The sequence below is a fragment of the Coloeus monedula genome (assembly GCF_965178545.1).
Source record: "Coloeus monedula genome assembly, chromosome: 1".
Taxonomy (NCBI): domain Eukaryota; kingdom Metazoa; phylum Chordata; class Aves; order Passeriformes; family Corvidae; genus Coloeus; species Coloeus monedula.
In genome coordinates, this window is record NC_138781.1 from 145,732,246 (window position 1) to 145,751,724 (window position 19,479).

The 19,479-nt window shown below is 45.9% G+C and overlaps 1 protein-coding gene across 1 annotated transcript in view; it reads right to left on the bottom strand.

Annotated features, from left to right (window-relative positions):
- EXT1 (exostosin glycosyltransferase 1) overlaps positions 1-19,256 on the bottom strand; it is a 178,618-nt gene extending 159,362 nt beyond the window's left edge. The window contains exon 1 of the mRNA XM_082276706.1: positions 17,984-19,256. Within this exon, the coding sequence (XP_082132832.1) occupies positions 17,984-18,930 (947 nt within the window). The 5' untranslated portion in view covers positions 18,931-19,256. The remainder of the gene's footprint in view (positions 1-17,983) is intronic.
- Positions 19,257-19,479: the final 223 nt, after the last annotated feature.

Consider the following 19,479-nt stretch of genomic DNA (forward strand, 5'->3'; position numbering starts at 1 on the left):
CACAGGTCTTGTTTCACCTGAGTATCTTCCCCTGGCAATTGTAAGGAAAAGCAGATACAAGAATACACCATTGCCACTAATGAATTCACTCGGCCATGTCACTAACAGTCCCACTTAACTGTGCTGTAGTATTCCTTTGGCAGCTTCCCCCACCATAATGTAGTAACAACTCACCACACTGTCCCAAGTGAGCTACCAGGGCTCAGTTTACCACATCTCTTTATTCCCACATGAACCACCTGAAATGCTATCCCACTTGACTCTTACTGCCCTGTAATTAAAAATATAGTCAAGATGAGAGTAGTCTTGGCTTTCATGACCAACCCACAGACATAAGGTCAAATAAAGAAATCACTGCATGGGGATACTTACCAGCAGTACCCTCAGTACCATGAAGTCCTAGATAATGATTTCAGCCTTTTGCAGCAGAGAAATTAAGTCAAGATTATATATACAGCTGGCCTTTAATAATAATTTAAAAACCCCCAAACCCAACCTCTGGCTACAAAAACAGCTGCCTTACCTTGCAACACGAGACTTTCATTTACTGTCCTAAGCATTCAAACACAAAAATCTGGATTCTTCCTCCCCATGCTTTAAGTATTTGTCCAGGCCATTTCCAGCTTCTCCCTTTTAGCATTCCCTAAGAAACAGCTACACTTGCTGTCCTGCTATTGCTAGACACTCAGGCTCAGCTATGGATAAAGACCAGAGGGGTGACATGAGTATGCAGAAGGGGATCTGACAACAGGAGTCTGGAGAAACCTGACCTTCATTTTCTGTTCTGCATCAGCTTCCAGGGAAACCTCAGTAAGCTGCTTGGGGCTGCCACCTCCCAAAACCCAGCACCTGGGGCAACAAGGCCATACAATGCATCCCATCCCTTCTACCACCAGCTCAGCCTGCTCCTCTAGGCCAACTCAACTACATGTAGGAAGATGCCGTCATAGTCACTAGTATTTGAGCTGACACCGTGAATGTAGTGAGAGCCCAAAGGAATCACTTCCCAGTAAACATAAATCACATACACACAACCTTTTATCTCCCCAAACCACACTCCCAGGCTTCTGGCATCAGCCCTCTGAACACCCCCATCCTCTTAAGAGTTGGATAGGGAACATATCATGTTCCCCAGGACCAGGCCACGACACAGTGAGATTTGTGTATGCTGACTGTGGATGGGGAGTGGGGAATTGTGATCGTTTTGTTGTGTACACTGACCTACACTACCACCGTGTTCCTTAATACCAACATGCATCACACTGATCACCCACAGTCCCAATGCAGTAAGTATCAAGCATGAGGACACCAATCCCACTTCTGCCAAAGCAGCCACAGCACATGGTGCGATGTTTACAGTGGCCCTGCTTTCTGCCTGGAATATGTTTGCTTGATCTAGTGAAACCAGAATTGCTGTAAGAGATGACATCTACCCTTTACAAAGTCTGGGACCACAACACTCCTTGTGCAGCATATCTCAGTGACTTTGGCTTTAGAGGCCAATTCCCAACTGGAGATCATACTGCTGCAGTAGTGACGCCTGCTCCATCTGCACCATTGATGGATCACAGTCACACTTGACCCCACAGACATGCTTTTATTCAAAGTATCTCCTTTGAGTAAGCTTTACTTCTTCCTTGCAGGGGTTAAAAGCAAACTAACTGAGCAATGGTGGCTTCCCCTTAAGTCTTTCAAGGCTTCCATTCAGCTCTTGTTTTCTGAGAAGCACACCTGAACTCAAAAGCTGTCTGAACACAAATACCTCCCAGGGCTACAGCTGCAGACATTTTGGACCACTCACCCTCCTGAGCCTGGAACCGAGAACCAGACAAGGAAGTCCACAGCTTGGTGCTGGACTGTAGAAGCTCTGAAATCCCCCTTTCCTGATAGATCTACTATCAGCTCCAGCAGAACCAAGAGATCCCCTACCTGCCCAAGCTCAAAGGAAAAACATGTAATAGTTTGATGTTTTAAGGGTCAGGGAGCAGAGATCTTCAGTGTGTGTCATACTTCCTACAAAGAGTCTTACAAGTGACTCAAGCTACCCAAAGTGAGTTCAAGCCAGCCCTTTCTTCCCTCTCTTTTTCACCCTGCTTCTTTTCACAGGAGCACACTCATAATGATGGAAAAGTTTGAGTTAAAAGTGTCATCTGCATAAAGGTTGCCTAGGTACTTTTAAGATGCATGCCACACAATGTGTGCAAATAACAGGATTTCACTTTACATTGAATTTAAAACAAAATGAGCCAAACGCGATCACTCTGCACATAATGGGAAAGAGAATAAATAATGAGTCCGTGCCACACTGATAGCGGGACTGAAGCTAAAGGCTTCACTTCATTCACACTGGTAAAGCGAAACCCAATTATTCCTGAGAAATAAGAAGTCTGAAGAATAAGAAGTCAGAAGCCATCCGAACTTTTAAATGCAATTCTGTTGCTGTGAATGCAAAGCAACACTGGTCTCAGAACATTCTGGAGACATTAATGAATTAAGGACCAGTAAACTCTCCAGGGAGATATCTCCCTACTCTACACCTAAGTGGAGCAATACCCCAGATAAAAAATACAACAGTCAAATTCCAAACCTTGCATGAAAAAGAAAATGGAACATTTTATACTGTGTGGGGATGACAAACAGATCATTTGACTTGTATCTGGACTCTGCAGCCCCTGACATACGTGGCACATTTAGCTTATAAATTAAATGAGACTTTGGTGCAAAAGGATGCATTTACACATCAGCCTGCAATGTGGCATCCATCCCCCACTTCTCAGGCTTCTGTTTGAGTAGATCAAAGACTTCTGGCCATGGAAAGCAACATCACATAAGGCAGCTGGGTGCCTCCTAGCACCTCCCCTGCTGCTGCTGGCCGTGCTCTGGCGGAGGACCCAGAGCAGCCACAACAGTGCTGTCAAACAACTAAAGTCAGCAATGTGCAGATTGCACCAGTATCCCCAGACACAATGAAAAAAAGCATATTTCAAGGAGAATGTATTTCAAGGAAATTACTCCAAAACAGGGCAGCAGCAGCTCAGCACATGGCTGTGCCCAGGTACTGCTGCTGCCCAGAAAGCAGGACTTGCTGGGAGAGCATCTCCTTGCCCCAAAAGTGGGTCACTACATCCAGGTCTGCATCAGTGCAGCCTCTGCAGAACGAAAGATGCAGGGAATGAGGCACTTCAAGAAGGAGGTATTTCTCTCTACGGTGCTATCATTTGGCAATTTGTTACGTGCTCCCAACCCCATTGTTTCTGAGACTCAGAGAACAAAAGCAGCCACTCATCAAGATTCAAAATTACAAGGCCTGCCTTGAAGAGAGAAAGCAATACCTAAGTCATATCTGGTTTTAAGAAGGCTACAATTCACATAAAAGCTGAGCAAAGGTCTCTTCTATTCACTTTAATTAATTGTGCACAGAAGAACAGGATTGAAGCAAACATATTCCAAAGCATGCTGAAGTTGAAGGTGTGTTGCAGGCCCACAGCTTTCAGCTTTCATTACAACAAAGTGGATTCTTGCTTACTACCATTTTAAAGAAAAATAAAAAACTAGTAAGTTTGGACTGTGAGTTTTCCAGAAGGATTTGGTTTTCACACTTCATTTTTAGACAGCCATAAGCCACTTGCATGTCTCACTTTACTACCTAATTGGTTTAAATGATCTGGTTTAACTTTTTCCCAGGAAAATATACCACTAACACGTGGTGGAAAGGGCTTTGCACAGTTTCAGCAAGCCAAAAGCATGCAAAATGGCATAGTCACCTACAAAGAGCAAGCAGCAAGTCTAAGGTGAAATGAGTATAATTAGCTCTTCAAAACTGCTGAATCCTATGCTGGGGGTCCTGATGACCAAACTGGGGGTAGATCAAGCCAGCGATTCTCTGAGAAATGAAGATACACAGCAGTTAAAGTCTGTTCAGAAACGCAGTGAGGGCCAAATCAAGGAGTCCTAACACACATCCAAGCATGAGTGTGGACCCATGACACCCGTCCTTCACACTGCCAAGGACAAGCAGTGTCCAGAAAGGACTCAAACCCAACTTTAAGGCCTCCAGCTTAGAAATGCTGAATCGTTCATGTAGCCCACAGATTTTCTTCCCTCTTACCTTACCAAAGCTTTCAAATAAAACCTATTGTTTGTAAGGGAAAAACTTCTAAAAGGAACAAAAAGACTGTTCTCACCTCTAGAGATCCAGTAGTGCTATCCCGTGCATGCATTCACACCACCTTATACCTTTATACACCAGGGTTTAAAACACTGTAATAACTGATTCTCTTTTAATCTGGAGTGGGGCTAAAACCATACAAAGGCGTCTTTATCTTACAAGCAGACAAAAACAAGGCAGGAACAAGCTCATTCCTAGGTTTATAAAACAAGCCTTTACAGATAATTATGTTTTATTACTTTTCATTTTATGAGGATTGTGTTATACAAAACAAATACCAGATGCCTATTTGTTGCATTTGGGGGAGAGGAGGAATCACCGCAAGCATTGCTGTAAGCAGCCCTGCTTTTAATTAAATACAATAAATGCATAAAAATTAATACTGTTGGAAACCAGCAGGTAGGAAGCAAACGGATGAACTGTAGGTGCTGGAAGACCCCATCCCTTCCAAGCTCCTGAGGCAGGAGCAGCCACTCACCAACCTACTGCTCAGGGCAGCAGCTCTCTGATCAAGGCTTCTTACACATGCATTTCCCTTTCATGCACTTCCATTAATGCCAAACTTTGCGGATAACCAAAAGCTCAAAAAAAAAAAAAAAAAAAAAAAAAAAAAAAAAAAAAAAAAAGAGGAGAGGTGGGGTAAGCAGGATTTAATGGTATTTTTGTTAAAGAGACACCCATGTACTCAGTCAGGAAAACCTGCAAATAAAAGTAAAGTTCTTAAAGATGGAATAAAGATGGAGAAAGGGAGGAGAAAAGGCAATGAGGCATAAAGGGATTTCTGGCAACCTTAAAATAAAGCAACCATCCAAAACACAACGTAACCTTTAACAGTTAACTTGCCAGACTCACACAAAACACTCCCAAATGGCCTGACAGAGGGTGCAGGACAGGTCTCTATACCAGAGATGAAGGACATGCATCTGAAACAGGGGGACACAACCAGAGGGAGGCACACAAAGCATGCCCAATAACAAGCAAAAATGGGACACAGTTCCTCAAGGACAGTAAAACACAGCCAACTTTCCAGCAACTACCAGATGTCAGCCATCCACCTCCCCAGAGGCACCACTACAAATTCTATTGCCCATTTTCAATGGTGGTTTCCTTTTTCATTTTAATTGCATTATGATTAAATCATGGGGTGACAATAGACACTTCTTTACTTAAGGCTAATATCAGCCCTACATTGTAAATCCAGTTTTCAACATTGTGTCTGATAATGCTTTAAAGTTCAGCAGAAGAGACTGAAATTGTGTACGCAGGATCTCATTGCAGTGGGGAGTCAACTTCCGTTTTTTTTTAAGGAGAGATTTTTTAAGACATGGCACAGCAATAAATGCAAGGTAAACAGCAGTGGGATGGTTTCCATGCTTTGCTGCTCATTTTCAGGTTTCCATCTGTTCTATTTATGAAAGCTGAGGATGGGTCTCTTCTATTATCCTCCACCAGTGCATATCCTCAGCCTACTTCCTAATCAAGTTTGTTTACAAATATTCCTTAAGTTCCATACTTTATTGGCCCAGTCAGTTAATTGTAAGACCACGGTACCACAAGCTGCAATTACAGTAATCAGTGCATTGATTATTGTGAAACATAGTTACCCTGAGACCAAAGTTAAAATAAGAACTATTGCTATAACCAGTAGCTACACCAACAGAGCAACCTGGGATCACAACACTATCTCTAAATTCTTAAATCACCAGTTTTAGACCCAAACAACACACACAATTTCACTATGAATTATTTTACTATGACCTGTGTCATAAAGAATTTTCATTAAAAATGAAAGAGTAAAAAACTTGTTTGCTAGAAAGGGTTATTATTACAGGCCATCAGAAACAGCTAATAAAACAAAAGCTGAAAACCTGTTTTCACTACAATTCACTAATGTTGTGATACAGAAAATCAAGAGACAAGTGCCCTGGTTGTTTTAGTTCTCAGCAGCAGTAACTAACAGGCATCAGCAGGCAGTAAGGAAGAGTCCTGTCAAAAATGGCAGGAGCAGAGTGCAATGATTTTTTGACACCTTCAGGGCAAACAGTTAAGACAAGGACCAGGTCCCTCTGCAGAAACATACAGCAAGAGTCAACCCAGACCTTGGGGTGCTCAACTGCCAAGCTCCACAGCAAAGACAAACCAGGATCTGAGGAGATGAAACAGCTGAGAAAATAGCCAGCCCCATAGTCAGCTCCACGTCAAGAGACGTGCACGGAGAGTTTAAAGGTGAGAGTTTGGGGCTTCTACTGAGCTGAGGGGACCTGAAGCTCCACTGGCTGCAGAGGTCAGGGAGCACCACCCGCCTGTGGCCGAGCAAGAGATGCTGCCTCCCCTGGCCAAGGGACCCATTGCCAAGATACAACACGTTGGCTCTCTGACCATGCAAGGCCCAGCTGGAGATAACCAGGTGCTGCTCAGACCTTCCAGCTCTCATCCTGCCTACAGCAACCCAGAAACAACATCTGCAGGCAGATGGGACAATAAGGTGGCAGGTTACTCTCAGCTGAAGGTGAACAACTAACTCCTGCTATCAACAATTCAGGTATTTGTCTCTTTACACACCACATCTGCAAAAGCCATCCTCCAAGGAACAAAGCTAAGATTTTATTACTGCTCTCTGCAAGTAGATTTTGGGAAGGCCATAGGAAAGTAATCGCATTTGTGTGCGTGTGACCTCACAAATTAACCCCAGGAACTCTGTTTATGGCAGGGGGTCATTTACAAGGAGAGGTGAGAGCAGCAAGCACACATACCCCTGACTTTGATGTGTCACCCACCTGCCTGCACACAACTCCAGCTGCTTGTGCTCTTTGATTACCCGAGCCTTCCCTGCCGCCACTTCACTCAGCTGCTTTCATCTTGCCACAACAACAGCACCGTGAGAAGAACGGGGGAGAGGGAAGAGAGTGAGAAAAAGAAATAAAAGGAAAGAGAGATTTGGGGCTGGAAAAGTCAACTTGGTAGAGGAATCTAGAAAGAACTGACATGCTGTCAGGCAGAGATGAAAGCACTAGAAATAAGGGATGTGTCACACGCTTATTAAAATGGTGGCATGATTCTCATAAGGAAAGCACATCTTTGGCACCTGCTTGAAATCACTCCCATGAAAGAGCCACCCAACAATCTAGGACAGCTAAATTTAGTGCCATTTTTATCTTATGTCAAATATGCATAAAAGCTTCTGAAGATACCTGTCCAACAAAACACTGTAACAAGAAGTATTTTAAATACTTAAACTGATAGCCACAGGCCAGACTGACCATCAAGCCTGAAGTGATGCCAAGCAGTGAAGAGAAACCTAACACCAGCTTGAATTAAAACTTGCAGAACTGTAGTAAAAAAAGTAGGCAGAAAAAGGGGATGAAGAACAGTTACAAAAATGCACGACTGCCTGAAATACTTCCTCACGGTCAAAAAATATCGCCTTGAAATTCCAACCTGCTTCATTCACCTTGCTGCTATCAGATTTTTTATTATCCTCACTTTTGAGAATTTTTCTGGCACTTAGTATGCAGGAACGGTGCACAGGAATAGATCCTGCTGCCATAGATAATGCGGTTCTAAGGGAAACCCATCAATTGTTAATGGCCATGCAAATTGTTGAAACTAGAGAGTTATTCACAGTTATCTCGCTGTGATTTGGTAAGTGTCCATGCCTGATGTGATCACTCACTTGATATATTATTCCATTACAATTCAAGTAGTAGTCTTAGCTTTTAGGTTTAAAGAAAAAAAAAAGTGTAAGGGAGTGTGGAAGGGTGAAGGCATGTTATTTGTTTTAAATTATTTTGAACAGTGATACACACCTTCTTATGTAAAGTATGATAAATCTGTTCCTGAGACTACAGTCACGCCTTACTGAAACATTTAAACCCCTCCGACCAGAAACTAAAAAAGCTTAGTGTGCAACTTCAGACCATGATCCTGCAAAGCACTTTGTTATGTTTCAACCATACACACAGTGCACACATCCTTTGTAGCACTGGATCTTCTAGCTGCAGTTCACATCACTTTACAGTTTCTGGTCAGGGTTTTCTACTGCTTATGCAAAAATTTGCTGGCATTTAATAAGCTATAGGCGTCCCCTCAAATCCATAATGCATGCACACTTTCTTGCAGCAGCAACCTACTGATCATTAATTTTCAGCTTTATTGCAGCTCCAACACATCAGCTGCGCCTTTTTCTGCATCTTGTCTGAGATTTATTACTTTTAGCAAAGTGTACTTTAGTTTTTCTATTTTGTTTGCTGATTTTTAAACCACCCTTAAGGGGGAAGTGTTACTCCGCTTTATAAAATAATTCTGAAATCACAGTATTAAAAAATAAGTCCTATAATTATGTTTCCCATTAGGATTAGATAAATTACATTTAATTAAAAGAAAAATCTGCTAGCACCCAGCACAATGGTTGGTAGCAGACTCTTAAGATTAAACATTCATGTGTTTATCTTCCTGAAGCAGCTGACTGAGTCTATGAGGAGACACACCAAAACAAGCCTTCAGAGATATAAACTCAGACATTATAACAAAAATTTGTCCTTCCCTTCAGACAATGATTCTGATTTTTACAATCAGCCTCTGATTTTATTCTTGCAGACAACAAAAACTACAATTTTGATGGGCTTTCTGGCAGTAACACACTGACCTACCTGACTGCACCAGGAATTCCAGTATTGTGATAAAATGTCTGCAATAATTCGCCAGGCAAAACCCAGTATCAGAAGTCAAGATCTTCTAGGAGAATGAAGAAAAACTGGATTCCAACCCAAACACTGCCACACTCCCCTGTCTCCCACACTGCTGCTCGTAAGGGGAGTTCTCCATCACCCTGAAGGCTGCAGACGTCATAATGCACACTGCAGCACTAGCAAACTATTTATACCACGTTCCTTTTTACAACCTCAGAGAACTAATTATTAACGGGACAGGATCCCCCACAGATACACTCAGCAAACACTACAATATGCAATTTTCCTTTAGGAATTTACTGCTACGCGCAGGCTGCCAGCGTCACGCTCTCAATTTTGTTTAGGAGCTGAAGAATGATTGATCTTATTGATTTGTGTCAACAGTCTGACATGGCCATATTGACCAGCTGTAATTTTGTAGGAGGAGCTGGGAAGGAAACTGGAGATTGCATTCTCTGTAGCACGTCAACCTGCCCGAAGAGAAAATGATGTTAGAGATGCTGGTACAGCCATTGATGGGACCGCACTGGGACTCGAACCGACACAAGTGAGCGACGAGAGATTTCCCACGACCGTGTTTACAGCAAATCCACTGCTCAACGCCCAACTGTATAATTATAATCTATTACAATTATGCAAAGAAGTAACATTTCAGAAAGGCCTTCTCATTTCCCATTCTTAGCATTGCATACTTTTGTTTTGCAGCCAATCAACTAAATTAGGCCTAATTCTGTTTCATTCATAAACACAAAGAGGATATTAGAGGGGGAAAAAGTGAATAAATGGGAAATTCACTTAGGAACCCAGGAATTATTTTGTTTTCATGTATTTCTGGACTAGAAACCATCATGGAGAAGTAAGTCAACTTACAGCAGCTTTACTGAATTTACTAACTGCACTGCAGGAACCCATGGAGGGGTGATCAGGAACAACAGCGCTTCAGTGCCTGGAAAAGCAGCGGCCTTTGGTAGCAGCTGAGTGAAGCAAGGAGAGTTACAAGGTTCACATACCAAACATGTCCTGACCCAGGACAAGTCAAACCCCAAAAAAGCTTTAGTGTCAATTTCCCCTTGCCAGATACACGGAGAAGAGCTACTTTATACTGCTTCTGACAACTACCACCTTATATTGGAAAATCATTTTAGACCTATACTCACTGATGCTTACTGAGAAGGGGATACAGAAAACATAAATGAGTGGTGTTTCAGTTTTATACAGGCTCTAAACATTATAAAGCACTGAAGTAAACCTCCAAAATGCTTAGGAAAAGCAAAGACTTCTTTCCATTTTAAAAGTATATGGAAACATAACCGTGGTAGCCACTGGCAGTCCTAGCTGTTGGACTGCAGTCCCAAGACCACATCTGCTACAGGCAGGAGAAGGCAGGAGCAGCTCTTGCAACAGCCCTGCCAGCACCACATTTCTCCCAGGGACTGCAGGAGGGTTGAGAAGTCTGTCTAACTGGAGGATGAAATGGGAGCCTGATTTAGCCAACACAAACAGCCCACCTCTACCACCTTTCAGGGAACACCCATTTAGCATTTTAGCCAGAGACAGCACTAAACCACCCGAAAAACTGATGCTAAATCTCAGCAAGAGGTGGTGGGAGAGACAACTGGGGAAACTAAGATGCTTAAAGAAAATGGCATCATCTTTATCCTGTTATTGAGGAGGCCTAACCCTCTTGACTGGCTTACAGTTATGTTTTCTTATTCTAAGAAATGATAACATTTTAGGAAGTTAGATTGCACTTGGAAAGCCATCAGCCTGGCAGCACTCATACCAGTTTTTTTCCCAGCAAAGCAGTTAAGACACAATATCTTGCTGAGATAAGGCCTGTATTTCTTAAAACACTACTTCCCCCTTTTCATGTGAAACAAATCTCTTCTCTTTTGTTCTCATTTGGAATTCATTTCTTAAAGTAGTTTCTCCAGCACCACAGCAGTGTGCAGATCCCCCACCTCTTGGCCTCCAAACACCCTCGCAGACTCTGTGGTACCCGTGCCACAATAACAGGACAGTTTCTTTCCATGCTTGGCTGTCAACTGTTATAAACTATAATTTGCTCTGTAAGTGGAAGAAAGGACTCCTACCATCCTCTGGCTGGGATCTTTAACTGCTCCTGTGTACACCTGGTGTCGCATGCACCTCCTGCCATAGCTCCCTCCCTCCCTGGCTTCTCCAGAGACATGGGGATAAGTTGTATCAGCATTAGGTACCATCAATGCTGCCTACCATTGACTGAGGAGGCTCCTAAATTAAGAGAAAAACAGTGATGATATATGTCCTGTTTCCTCCTGAAATCTGGATTGAAAAAAGAGCAGTACAAAACCTCACATAAAAGCACAGCATAGCCAGAAGAACAGAGGAAGAGGAACAAATCTACTGCTCAGTGTAAACCATGAGAAGGTTTTGAAACCGATACATCTCAAATACTTGGCAATGTGGAAAGGTGCAGAACCTCAAATGTAACCTGAAGTTATATTCACACATTCCCATAGGCTAAACTAATCTCCATACGACATGAGACAAGAGTATAAATCTTGCATCATCATCTAGATATAGCCAAGTCCCTGACAAGTCAGTCACCTAGGCAGCTCGGAACACGGCATTTAACTCCATTCACAGGCCAGACAGTTATCCACGTACCCACCAATTATTTTTCTCTGGTTACCAAAACAGTTTGTTTACCCAAGACCACAAAACTCTGTGGATTTTCTGAAAGAAACTCTTCAGAGAGAAAGGGAAAACAATCACAGATAATACTCCAGAAATCATCAGATTACAGCACATTCTCTTGACTCACATCTGTTGAGTAAATAAGTGCTTTGTGCCGACCAGCTTCATTTACTTCCCTCTCCCGCAAGCGGCTGCCGGTTTACTTTCCAGTGGGCTGTTCCAGGACTGTATGTGGGGCAGAAGGACTATTTCCAGCATAGTCAGATCAGTAGTCTTTTTCACTTGGGTTTGTCTCAAGCTGAAACTTCTCTTGTTCAATCCCATTCTCCCAGCAAGATGCAAACAGGCCCACAGCTCAGAACACCCTCAGTGCAGCAGGGAGCAGCAGGCAGCTGCACACAACCCCCAAAAGAACCCCAAATTCAGCTACCCCTCTCCCGTTGGAGCAGTTTCAGTGAAGCTTACTTTAGGCCACTACAAAATGTCCTGCAGAAGTTGGAGCTTGCCCTGTGAAACACCCGGCCAGGGAGGGTAAGAAGGCAGGAGCACCATGGGATGCTCTGCAGCACCTTCTTGCTAAGGGCACCTCACTGGGGGCACAAGAGGAATTTGTCTTGCCAAAATAGGTAGCTGGAACAGTCACTCTTAGCTCAGTTCTGATCTGGGTTCAACAAGCCCTTGAAACTACTTGTTTGAAGATCAATTCTACTTAAAATGATGATTCCGATTATTTTTTTCTTTGAGTTTTGTTCTATTGTCAAGTGTCTCTTCAGTGATGAGTATTTATCAATAAACCATCCTAGATCAATTTTCCTAGCCAGGAAAAATAAAAGCAGAGCCCCTCCAGCTGCGAAAGCAGTGTTCACATACTTTCTACATGCAGAAAACACCTGCTGCAGACCAGATCACCCATCTACTGTAATGCTTTGTCACCACACAGCCTCTTATGAGATGCTTCATAGAAAGACACAGAAGGGCCTGAGGCAACCAATTATACTAATAACTCACCCCACAAGAAAACTTAATTACTTGAGGTTAGGAGGGTGCCTGGTTTAAGGCCTGCAGGCAGCGTGGGCTCCTCTGCCAGTGCCTGTCCCTACACACCCGGCCACACACACGGCAGTGCCCAGCACTGCTCGCACAGGGAACACGCTCACGCACACACATCCACCTGCTCCCACACCTCTACCAAGAAGGAAGAGCCTGGTGCTAACGGCCAGGCTGAGGATTGCACGGCTGGCTGTGAGCTAAGGGATGCTCCTGTCACCCCTGCTCTCAGGTCCTGCCAGGGCATCAGCCTGGAGTCTCTGGAAACTCCTACACCTCAGGACCCTACTCGCATTAAATCAGCATCAACAGCCGCATAAGGACATTCTTACATTCCCTAATACAGAGCAAGAGAAGAACACAATAGAGAAAATCCTATATTCTCAGACATTCACTAAAGCTTTGTTATTTACCTGCGTTTTGGATAAATGTATTGTAAACCAGTTTACAAAAACTGCAAATTTCCAGTTTCTCAAAAATCAATATAAAAAAGTAGTCTGGTGGGGACAGGTCTCTGTAGGAGCCAAGATACTCTGGGAAAATGCCCAAGCTCTCTCAGTAATTTCTGAGTTTTATCCAAGCTCCCAAAACAGCCTGGTGATCTACAAGGTGAATGAACTGGTCCCCATGTCATTTCATATGTCCTGAACAACAGCCACCCTGAACCTGGGTGATTTTTCTGACCTGTCCTAAATATCTGCAAATGAGCTGACTTTTAGATAATTCAAAAAATAATCCAGTGAGTGATTAGGTATGGCATTGACATTTGTATTTTAGCACAATACACAGAAGCTCAGTATATTAAAAATACAAGAATTTCACCTTTGTTTGAAACATGCACATACATGCATATGGAGTGTTCAGATTATCATCACATGTCGGACAGGCAAGCCTAAGCCTTGCTTCATATTCTCATGACAGTCTTCTGAGTGGCAAAGTCATCCTTCATGTCTACTTCTGCCATTTCTTTTTCTTCAGTATGTGTATTTTATTCCTAGTCGAAAGGAAGCAAAACTAAAACTTGCTTTTCTTCCCATTCTGTGCCGATTGCACTCCTGCGACCTTTACTCAGGATTTTCAAGGGTAGGAGGTTCAGCTGTGATTGGTGCATGTTCCACCAGTAGTGCGCACACCAGGTAAACCTAGTGCATACCAGGCATCAATGAAAATGTTCAGCTGGATATATTCTCCTGTAAAAGTACACATCCAACCCTGCCTAGTGCTACTGTGTGCCCTGCAGAGATGTCTCACTAGTATAAGCATGCAGGGTGCTGCTGTTCTCTCCCTCTTCTGCCAGCACCCAGCAGCTCCAGGTAAATCTGTGAGTAGCTCCTTCCACAGGCCCCTCCTCCACTACCACATGCCTCCAAGCACCTCTGGCAGAACTAGTCCCATCTCATGAGGTTCTGCATGTTTTACCTTCCTTTCTCAGTTCAGTCATGATCACACAGGCTTTTTGAGCACTGACTGGTCAAAAATCGTATGTCTATCAGGAACATCTCACTATACTATGTGTCCTCCACCACAGTTCACTTTTCTCCAAAAATACATTTTTTTCTCACTTCTCCTCCTCCATTCTACTCTCTTCTTTTTATTTCCCCTTGTTTCATTCTCATCATTTACTTTAGATATGGAAGAGAAAAAAGTCTCCTTGAATGAGCTTCTGGTGAGACATTATGTTTTTGGATACTATCAACCTACTCTCTCCATCTTCCAAGGGCAGGGTTGCTACAGGTCAGGGGATATGCCACAGACATTATCTTACTTTCCTAGAAAGATCTTCATTTTGGTGCAAACCTATTCTCTGCATCTGGCTTTACTAGAACATTGCATTCCTCCATTTCTTTCAGTATCCATACTCATTTGTATTACCTTCCAAAAAGTAATTATTTGGAACCAGTTAAGCCTGTATATGAATTCTGCCTTTGTTTAAAACACATTGTACATATGTATATATTTAGCCTGTCATTAAATATTTAAGACGCTGTCTTCAAACTTCAGCAGCAGCAGCTTTTATTCACTTAACCCTTCATGAAATAGAAAGCTTGAGGCTGAAACCTTATTGTGGAGGAACTCAGAAAGCCCAGCTGCCCTAGTGCTGGGTGACAAAGGCCAATTCTGACAACCAAGGACATTGTAAAGAAAACCAGAGGTTTCCTTTGTTTTCCTTTATATCCTGTTTGCTAGCAGTCTAATCATGATAATGTAATTCATTTTAGTCTGCCTCAGCTTTATCTGCTGAGATGCGTAACTAGGATGCAAATTAATTAGCTGTGACATACAGATGGATCTTTCAATACAATTCACAGAGACAGTCAAATACACACATGCCCATCCCTCCTTTCTCCAAATGAAGTAAGACACCCTTACACATTTTTCCAGAGGTCAGGAAGTCACCTTTCTTGGCTTTTTCAATCTCCTAGAGAGGAAACACCACATCCAGTGGACAGGTGGACCTCATATGAACCCAGCACCAGATACTACACCCTAGATGAAACCCCACCACAAGTAACTTGTGTCCTGTGCAGCCCCAAGCCCAACACATCGTAACACCACTACCCTGCTGACACAAGGTTAGCTTGTTTTAAAATTTGGTCACCTAATTTACCTGGCTTGGCAAGGCCTCTACCTAGACCACATCATTCATACATCACGCTGGCAAGCAGTCATATGTCAAGGCCAGCTCTCCATGGCCAGGGCACCCAAATACCTGTACTTCACATGAAGTGGTATCACAGCAGAGGAAGGGAAAATTGGCATAGAAAAAGCACAATATGCAATTCCCAATTGTATATGGATATACAAATAGACATATACTGGAGAGTATGTTTTTCCTTCTTTTAGATTAAAACCTTGAGGATGCATTGTTAAATCCATGCTTCAAACACCTTACGAGAGCCACTCCGTGCACAGTTTTCAAGGCCCAGATGTATTTAGAGTCACTTCTTTCCCAAGCGCTACAGCCTCATTGATGACTGGCTGCTGCCTTTACTTGGGATGAAAAATGGAGTTCTTTCTATGGCTTTCACACCTGAGCTACACATCAGCACAGAAGCATTTCAACTGGATGCCGTGTCCTTGCTACCTTGGGGATGCGACACTGTCAGATTTTATAAAGGGAGTGGAGCACCAGGCATGGTCCTTACTGGCACAGAGGAACCAGAAGACACAGGCCTGGCAGGATGCGGTACTGGAAGAGCAGCAGATGGCACACTCTGCTGTGCACTGGCACCAAGGCACAAGTGAGAAGGGGCAGCAGCACACTCTGCCAGGTGCCCTTGCTCGGGTAAGATGCTGGGTCAAAGAGCTGCAGCATCTGCAGTTGTTCACTAGAGCAAACCCCTTCACCTCAGCAGCCTGACCACAGACTGAGCCTGCCTCAATTCTTGGTGTAATCTTATTTTCTTGTCAGCATCAGTTTTTAGTTCCTGTCTTCTAACAGCAGCATTGCAACAAATGTTGAAGCCCCCCACCCCAGATACAGCCGCATCCTAGAGGCAAGTATGCTTTTTGTATGAATAATCCGGTTGGGTTCATGCTATCGTGTCCCCTGAGGGTTGCTATGTACAAATCTCACCACAAAATAAGTGGCAAAGACACTTTAGGAGGAGCAGAACTCACAGAGAGAGGTCTATCTTTTATTAGACCAAACGGCATAGCTGTAAAAGAATGGACTCATATGTAACCACAGGCAGGTAATGTTTGGTTTTATGCCAACTTAACAGCACACATACTGTAGTATACAGCAAATAACTAGAATTTTTCCCATCTGTAAATTAGCTCCAATTGCTGAGATCTAAAAACGAAAAACCAACACACCCTGAAAGTCTGTCATTGCCAGGTCTCCCTTCTTTCCCAAACATATATTCCCTGAAGGAGATCACAAGCCAAAGGGACTTCCTGGTGACAAAAAACACGAGCTTAGCTTAGTATCTGTACTGATCACCCGGCACTGATCCTCTATAGCTTCCACGTGTGCATTGTTTCACCACTCACCCATCCGTTTTCTGAAAACGAAAGGGATTAAAAGTCCACTAAGTATTTGCACTGCTCTTTCCTCCCCCTCTGCAGCAGAATTACAGTAACCAAAAGGTGAGCAGAGTTCATCCAGGCAGTTCATGCAGGCTTCCCGACTTTGCAATGCTGACCCTCCCGGTCTCTTCCCAACCCCCGGGGATAGTTTCAGTGGAGAAACAGCCAGCCAGTCGGCAATTTTCACCAGCATTAATGCCAACGTAGTTTCTTCCCAAATGCTCTCCAGAAGTATTTTTCCACCCACATTCCCCTGTGCACCACAAAACCCTCTCGCCGTTGGCAGCTCTGGGTGCAGCTCCACTGCACATCACCCAGTGCTGTACGGCTGGTCTGTTTTAATTCAGTGTGTAATTCATGCTACCCAGGAAATATTCTCGTGTGACAAACTTCATATACAGGCACCTATTCTGCAGCAAACATAGCGGTGGTCGGCATTTAAATGAACTAATCAGCTGCAAACGGCTTAGTCAGCATCGCAGTCCTGGAGGTAATTCCCAGAAGCGATTTCCCGGCAGCTATTACATACAAACCTGAAAAGCAGACTGAAGACAAGGGCAGCAGTACAACGAGACAAAATTTGGCTTCACAGTGACATTACCAACAAATAAAAATAAAAGTCGAGGGAAGCCAAGCAACCAGGCGTTCACAGAAAGCACACGCTGAGCTCCCATCACTGGTGTATCCCCTCACACGTGAAAACCAGAAACTCAGACACAGGACACGAACACAGCCAGCACTCATTTTTCCTTCTTTCTTTACTGATACTGCGCTGGTTTGAACTGAGAGTTAAAACAAGGCAACGCAAGTTACTAGCTTGTCTGTAGAGATACACACAAGTCACACACCGGGCAGAGCCATCGCCCTCAGCAACCAACCCACTTCGGGAGCCTGGCTCACATGCGACCTGCAGAGAGCTGAGGACTCGTACAAACTTTGTCTCAGGGCAGGGAAGGCACAGGACATCTAGTCTAAGAGGCGCTGGTGGAACAAAAGGCAGTGCCAAATGCCAGCGCATCCTCCAATAGCACCTCCGCCGCTGGCAACGTTTGGAAAGCCATCGGGCTGCGGATGCAGGTCATCAGTCCCTGGGCAAGCAACGCCACGGCTGCAGGACACCGCATCGCCCTTCAACGCCTCCCCGCCAGCTCCCCCAGCCAAGGCAGCACAGAGCCAGCCGGCAGCCTCACGGGTGACGGGAGAAGCCACCGACTCGCCCAAAGGAGTGATGAATGCTTTCCTCTGGCCACCACCAGCGCATCGGCACACATCTGCTGACATCTGCGCGGCGGCCCGGGCCGCCTGCAGCGTAGGGCATGCCGGCATGCCCTGGGGACACAAGCACGGGGAAGGGCCACCGCTCACTTACTTTTCGTATTCGGCGTTGTCTCGATCGCAGCGCGAATCCTTGTGCTTTTGCCAGTCTTTGCCATGCTTGCAAGTGGTCAGGAGGACAACATCCTCTCCGTTATGGACGTGATATAAGGCATTCCTGGTGTCTGACCCTATCCCCGTCAGGTACCTTTTCCCCTTGAATACCAACATGTACTTCCTGAGAGGAGGGATGGTGTTAAACCTCAAAAATCCCTTCTCCCCTCCTGTCCTAGGATGATCCTTAGAAAAGAGCGGGATAGAAACGTCAAAGTTGGGTCTGAAGTTTTCAGTACTGATGCTGGCTTTAGCCAGCATAGCCTGGCCAATGTCGAACCCCACATCCTCAGTGTAGTCGGGCCAGGTGCCGGAGTATAAATTAAAAATTAGGTGGTTTCTGCCGTTGTTCCACAGGTGGAGGCTCTGCACTTTGGAGCGGAGGTTGTGCACATACTGGGGCGAGAGCTGGTCCCGGTCCAGCGTGTCCAGGCTGAGGACGAAGAGGCAGGCCTGCCCGGGATCCGAGGTGTAGAACCGGGAGCCCTCGATAGCGGCCAGGACGTTTTGGTAGCTCTCGGCGATCTTCTCCCCCTTCTGCTGCGGGTACACGTAGACCTTGAAGCCGTTTTTCCGGCACTGAGCGAAGTCGAAGCAGGACTCCATGCGGCAGCGGCGCCCGCGGTAGAGGCCGGCGCTGGCGTCCCGTCGCTGGCGGGGGGAGACGCGTCCGCCGCCCTCAGGCCCCGGGCGCTCGGCGGGCGCGAAGGGCCGCAGGGCGTCGGGGAAGCGGGGCCACGGCCGCTCGGCGCTGCCGGGGCGCGGGCCATGCCGGCTACCGGGCGGCGGGTGCCGGGCCGCCCGCAGCCGCACGCCTCCCAGGTAGAGCAGCAGGGCGAGACAGGTGCCGGCAGAGAGCAGCGTCAGGTAGCGTTTTTTGGCCTGCATGTGTCCGGCGGGGGTCCGGGGGGCTGCGGAGGAAGGCGGGGGCGGCCCGAGCTCGCCGGGCGCCGCTCTCAGCTCCGCTCCGCCATCTTCCCGCCGGCGAGCGCTTCAAACTCTCTTCGCCCACCTCCGCTCGGCGCCGTTCCCCAAGCCGCCGGCCGCGGCCGCGCATGTGGGCGACCGCCGCAACTTTCTCGCCGCCGGTGTCTCAGGGGCGGCGGGCGGCGGCCCGGCGGCGGCCCGGCGGGGCGCCCCGCATGCACTCAGGGCCGGCCCCCCGCGCGGGGCGGGCACCGGGCAGCGCCGCTCCCGCCTTCCCGCCGCTGCCGGCGCTCGGCTCCGCCACGCTCCCGCCCACCCCTCTCCGCCCCGCGCCGCCAGCCCAGCCCAGCCCGGCCCGGCCCAGCCCAGCCCAGCCCCGCCGGCTCACAGTCCACGGCCGCCGCGCCGCAGCCTGACGAAGCCCCGCATCGCCCGGCACCCCACGCCCGGCCCCGGCGTCACTCGCTCCTCGCCTCGCTCCCACTGAATGGCCCCCAGGACGGAGCAACA